This window comes from Octodon degus, unplaced genomic scaffold (genome assembly GCF_000260255.1).
Source record: "Octodon degus isolate 3935 unplaced genomic scaffold, OctDeg1.0 scaffold00092, whole genome shotgun sequence".
Lineage (NCBI taxonomy): Eukaryota > Metazoa > Chordata > Mammalia > Rodentia > Octodontidae > Octodon > Octodon degus.
In genome coordinates this window covers 8,360,543-8,366,405 of record NW_004524668.1, presented here as the reverse complement: position 1 = coordinate 8,366,405, position 5,863 = coordinate 8,360,543, and the positions used below count along the sequence as shown (strand labels likewise).

The window sequence follows — 5,863 nt, the reverse complement described above, 5'->3', positions numbered from 1 at the left end:
GAAAATAGAATTAAAAAAATGTGTTTCTGGAGTAAGTCACACATTGTCATAGTTCTTATTTCTTTTCTTTTCTTTCTTTTTTTTTTTTTTTTTTTGCGGAACTGGGGATTGAACTCAGATCCTTGCACTTGCCAGGCAAGCACTTATTCTACTGAGCCATCTCCCTGGCCCTGGTTCTTATTTCAGAAGGGTGAGCGGTCTCTCTCCACTTTTGGTCCCAGACCAGACTCCTCTCCGCTCCTCTAGGTCAGCGGTCAGCAGTGCTATCAGTGTGCTGAGTGACCTTTCAAGGTTATTTTATATGAGCTAATAATACAGCTCTGTCAGTCTGTTCCTCTCTGTCTCTGACACACACACACACACACACACACACACACACACACACACACACACACTGTTTTGCTATTGCTTCTCGGTAGAATTTCATCTTGGCAGTTCTGGCAGGTGCTGCTTTCACCTGTTAGTTATGGAAGGCGCTCCCTTGCAGGCTATGAGGAGCTGCCCTGTGGTTTCCTCTGCTGCAGGGCCGTTGGGCCAGTGGACCATCACGTACCTAACAGCAGTCCCCTTTGGATGGATGGTTAGATCAACACCAGTAGTTTTTACAGGAGCCGTGCTGCCAAAAGTCGTTCACTGTGCCAGGGTTTCTCTGCAGGATGTGTTCTTAGGGGTGGAGCTGGGGGCAGAGGGCTGCTCCGTAGTCACAATTTCCCAAGTGCTTCCCAGTAGTCTTGTGGTGTACCCACATACTCTCCCAGCAGCCATTGGGAGGGCCTCTTTTCCCACAGTCTCACTTACACTGGGCATGATGTGACATTCTTGTTTTGTTTTCTAATCTGATAGTGACAAGTGGCCTCCCAGTATAGTTTTAAATTTGCCCTTAGGACCCACCTCCATGCTACCCTCCTCCTGTGCTCTCCCCCAGGGACCTGCTGCAGCTGGGAGGGGAGATGGCCCGGACATCGCGGGCTGTGCAGGAGGCCAGCCTGGGGCTGAGTGCTGGCCTGCAGCTGGCTGAGAGCCGGGCGGAGGCAGCACTAGAAAAGCAGACACTGCTGCAAACACAGCTGGAAGAACAGCTACGGGACCAGGTGCTGCGCGAGAAGGACCTGACCCAGCAGCAGGCACAGAATGACCTGGACAAAGCCAACCTCAGCACCCGGTGGGTAGTATGGGCACCATTCAAGGCCTGCTTCCCTTTCTCAGGGTGCCCAGAGCCTTAGGGGAGGGTTCTGCTTGCCAGAGCTGGGCCCTGCCTGGGAGTTCAACCTCTGGTGACAGTGTGTGCCCGAGATACCACTGGGGGTAACCGCACTGCCATCTTACGGCTGAGAAGTTGGATACCCAGAGAGAAGGGACTTGGCCAAAGCACTCAGCTGGGGAAGTGAATCCTAGGTCCAGGCTTAGATTTGGGGAAATGTGAGGGACACAGAAGTTGGCAGATTTGCAAAGCTAGGCCAGGTCCCCACTCACCCCTGTTGCTCCCTACCTGCAGAGTGACAGAGCTGGCTCTGGCAGTGGAGCGTCTCCAGAGCCAGAACCTGGAGAAGGATCGGGTCAACAAGGCCCTGTCCGAGAAGCTGGAGGCCCTGGTGAGACATGGCTGCTGGGGATGTAGAGGGCTAGGGTCAGGGACCCTCGGGCACAGACTTAGGGCTGGGCTGCTTGGGTCACCCTGTGCGTTCCCCTCAGATTCAGTGTCACCATTCAGCGTGCATAGGATTAATGTGAGGATGTTCACTGCCTTTATCACCTTGCTTCCAGCGGCCCTATGGCCTGATTCCCAGGACGCACAAGGGAAGCAAGGCCCAAGTGTCCCCGAGACATGGGGAGACAGGAACACAGCTGTGCCCCAGAGGAACACAGTTGTTTGCCCACTGAGGTCACTACGGGGTTGGTCACTTTCTGTCCAGTGGTCCATGTTATGGGACAGGATGTGGGCCTCTCTAGGCCTCTTCTGTTCAGTGAAGGCAGTGGACTGCTGTGGGCATGGCCAGAGTGGTTATCTTTCTGGTGGCAGGTCAGGGAGGGACAAGGCAGGAGCCCAGGGGCGGGCACAGTCTTGGAACACCTTTTCTATGTCTCACTCCAGGAGTCTCTGAGGCTACAGGAGCAGGTGGCCGTGGAGACAGATGATGGAGAGGGGCTGCAGCAGACCCTGAGGGACCTGGCACAGGTACCCAGGCAGCCCCAGGGTGACGTGCAAGTGGGCAGGGAGCCTGGGCATCTGGTGGGGCAGTTAAGGCCCAGATGGCTTCCAGGGCCTCAGAGGGGAGGCTGGTGGAGGCGGTGGCCCTGGGTGGCTCTTGGTAAAGGAGCTTTGGTGAAGCGGCCTCTGCCCCACTAAGTGCCCCCTGTGGCCTCCCCACCTCCCTCAGGCGGTCCTGTCGGACCCGGAGAGCGGCGTCCAACTCAGCGGCTCTGAGCGCACGGCCGACGCCTCCGATGGCAGCCTGCGGGGCCTCTCCGGCCCGCGGACCCCGTCCCCGCCGCGCCGCTCCTCGCCAGGCCGCGGCCGTTCTCCCCGCCGAGGCCCATCTCCCGCCTGCTCGGACTCCTCCACGCTCGCCCTCATCCACTCCGCCCTGCACAAGCGCCAGCTACAGGTCCAGGTGGGCCGCGACCTGAGCCCGCCGGGCTGGAAGCTGGGGTCTTGGGGGCGGAGCCAGGACGTGGGGCGGGACTTAGTCTTGGGGGCGGGACTTTGTGTTGGGGGCGGAGCCAGGCCCCGGGACTTGGCGGCTGGAGGAGGCCAGACCGAGAAGTTGGCTGAGAGCTCTGGCTCTGCATCTGAGCGCAGAGCTGGAGGTGTTTGGGCAGCTGGGGATTGGAGCTGGGGTTGTGGTAGGAAAGGAGGTGAGCTCCGGGTTATACACAGCCAGGACCGCGTGCAAAGGGCCGGGAGGGGAAAAGAGAGCCCCGGATGGGGGACAGGGGAACTAGGAGCAGAGTGGGGGGCGGAGTTGAGTCTGGAACCAGGATGCGAGGGGAGGAGCCTGGCGCCTTGGGGGCGGGGTCAGAACTCAGGGGCGTGTGTGCGTGCGGGACTCTGGGGAGGTGAGGGGTCAAAAAGGTGGGGAGGTCGGAGAAGGCGAGTGGAATCCATTCCCGACCCGGGCCTTGCCGGGTCCAGCCGCGGTGTAGATGTACTCACCTGGAACCACCGGGAAACAAGTGGGCTCCCCGGACTCAGTGACCCCCATGCTCCAGGACATGCGCGGGCGCTACGAGGCGAGCCAGGACCTGCTGGGCACCCTGCGGAAGCAGCTTGGCGACTGCGAGGGTGAGCGGCGCGCCCTGGAGGAGCAGCTCCAGCGCCTGCGGGACAAGGCGGAGGAAGCCGCCCGGGCCCACGAGGACTCCCAGCGCGAGGCCCAGCGTCTTCGCAGCGCCAATGACCTCCTGAGCAGGTGCCTGGGAGGGCAGGCGTGGGGACGATGCGGCAGGGTCTGCGCCCTAGGCCAGCCTAAAATAAGTCACCACTGGCCACACATGTCTACTAAAATTTCAATTACTTAAAATTTAAAAAGCTGTTCCTTCGTGACATTGGCCACGTGCCAAATGTCCCAAAGTCATTTGCTTGCTACAGAACAAGCTCCATTGTCTTGGAATTCTTGTTGACAGCGCTGTTTCTACACCATGTTTCTAGAAAAGTTGTTTTTAAAAAAATTTTTTTTGCAGCTCTTTGGATTGAAGTTAGGAGCTCTTCTACTATTGAGCTCTATGCCTGTTATTATTATTACTGAGACTGGGGATTGAACCAGAGCCTTTGCACTGAGCTACACCCCCAACCCTTTTATTTTTTTTATTTTGAGACAGAGTGTCATTAAGTCACTATATTGCCCAGGCTGAGCTGTGGTCCTCCTGCCTCAGCCTCCCAGAGTGCTGGCGTTAGAGGTATACACCAGCAATCCTGGCTTTTTGGAGATTTTTAAGACATTAAATTGTCCACTGCTATATAAGCTACTGGGGTTTTAAAATTTTATTGCCCATTTTTACCCTCTCTTCATAAATAGAAGAAATTGTGAAAAATGGAGGAGAAAGCAAAAGGCTGGACCCCCTCAGAGCCTTACTTTCCTAACCTGTTTGCGTGCTTGTTTTGCTTCCCATTGCGTTGTCTGGCACCAACATAGCACAGTAGGGGTGCAGATGGCACCTACTGTGTGGCAGACTGTTTGCTGGGTGTTTGGCTGTGTTTCTTCTGGTGTCTTTCTGTCTGACTCCTGCAGTTTGGAACTGGTAGTGTAGTATGCTTGAGAGGCTTGCGCTGGCTCACACACTGGCTGTGGCTACAGGGCCCAGGGTGGGAATTGGAATTAAGGTCCATTTGACACTAAAGCCACGGTATCCATGCCAATGAAGGAGTTGTTTTGTTTTGTGGATTTTTTTTTTTAATTTAAATGTATTTGGTACAGGATCTCACTATGAAGCTTGGACTTGTAGTGATTCTCCTGTTTTCAGCCTCCCCAGTGCTGGGATTACAGGTGTGCGTTACCGCGCCCAGTATCCTGGCCTGCTCAGTGTGCCCAGGGGTGGGGCCTGCCTAGCATGTGGTGCCGGGGATCAAACTCCAGTCCCTGCGCTTGCCTAAGCAGGCACTTAGTCAGCTGAGCTATCTCACCGGCCCTGTTTTGTAGTTTTGAGATAGAGTTCTGCTGTGTAGGACTATGAAACTGTTTTCTTAAATTGGGGGTCGCACTGCTGTTCAGGCTGGCCTTGAGCTCACTGTCCCGCTGTGCAGCCCAGGATGGCCTCCAGTTCATAGTGATCTTTCTATGGGGGCCTTGCCAGATAGCTCAGGCAAGCTGTCCTGTTTAAAGAATAGCTTGGGCAAATACAATCAGGCCCACAGAACCACGGTTCGATTCCCAGCTCCAGAAGCTGTACCAGACCCACCCTTATGGCAGCCTGAAGTAGCCAAAAAGAAAAAAAAAAAAATCCTTTACAGTGCTCCTTCTGCCTCGGCCTCCAAAGTGTTGCAACTATAGTGTTTGCTCCTGCATCTAGCAAGATAGGCTTTTTTTTTGGTAGTGGGACTGAACCCAAGGATTTCACACTAAGCTACATCCCACCCCCTTTTCTCTTTTTCCAAGCCAACCCCCCTCCCCTTTTTTTTTTGTGAAACTGGGGATTGAACTCAGACCCTTGCGCTTGCCAGGCAAGCACTTATTCTACTGAGCCATCTCTCTGGCCCCTTGTTTGTTGTTTTGAGATATGGTCTTGCTATATGGTTTAGGCTGGCCTTGGCTCACTGTATAACACAGACTGGCCTTGAACTCACAGCTATCCTCCTGCCTGAGCCTCCCAAGTGCTGGGATTTCAGGCATGGGCCACCACAGACAGCTAAATTTTTAAAAAAATTTGAGACAGGGCCTCGCTAAATTGGTAAGTTGCGCAGACTGGACACACTGGGGTCAGGGTGCAGTTGAACCTACACTCCTCCTGCCTCAGCCTCCTCAGTGGTGGAACTGTAGGTGTGCACCAGGAGGCCTGACAAGATGGGCTTATGTGTGCGTGTTGAGGGGTGTTTACTGGGAATCGAACTCAGGACTTCATGCTTGCCGGACCGATGCTGTACCACTGAACTAAATCCCTGGCCTTCAGCTAAATCCCTGGCCCCTAACTATTTAAAAATAGTTGAGTTCAGGGATGGGAAGATAGCTTGGCTGTCTAAGTGCCTGCTTGGCAAGCACGAGGACCTGGGTTCGATCCCTAGTACTGCATGCTGTGCTGGCCCTGAATCCAGTTGTGGTGGTGCAAACCTGTAATCCCAGCGCGGGAGTAGGCTGATATGGGAGGATCACTAGAGTCTGAACTGCATAGCGAGACCCTGCACCAAATAAACAAAGAAGTGGCCTGCAGG

The 5,863-nt window shown here is 55.0% G+C and overlaps 1 protein-coding gene across 4 annotated transcripts in view; it reads left to right on the top strand.

Moving 5' to 3' along the window:
* Crocc (ciliary rootlet coiled-coil, rootletin) overlaps positions 1-5,863 on the top strand; it is a 41,485-nt gene that overhangs the window by 8,782 nt on the left and 26,840 nt on the right. For all 4 annotated transcript variants that reach the window (XM_023722573.1, XM_023722572.1, XM_023722571.1 and 1 more), the window contains exons 9-13: positions 926-1,162; positions 1,496-1,592; positions 2,093-2,176; positions 2,379-2,612; positions 3,211-3,410. In XM_023722573.1, coding sequence (XP_023578341.1) covers positions 926-1,162; positions 1,496-1,592; positions 2,093-2,176; positions 2,379-2,612; positions 3,211-3,410 — 852 coding nt within the window. The remainder of the gene's footprint in view (positions 1-925; positions 1,163-1,495; positions 1,593-2,092; positions 2,177-2,378; positions 2,613-3,210; positions 3,411-5,863) is intronic.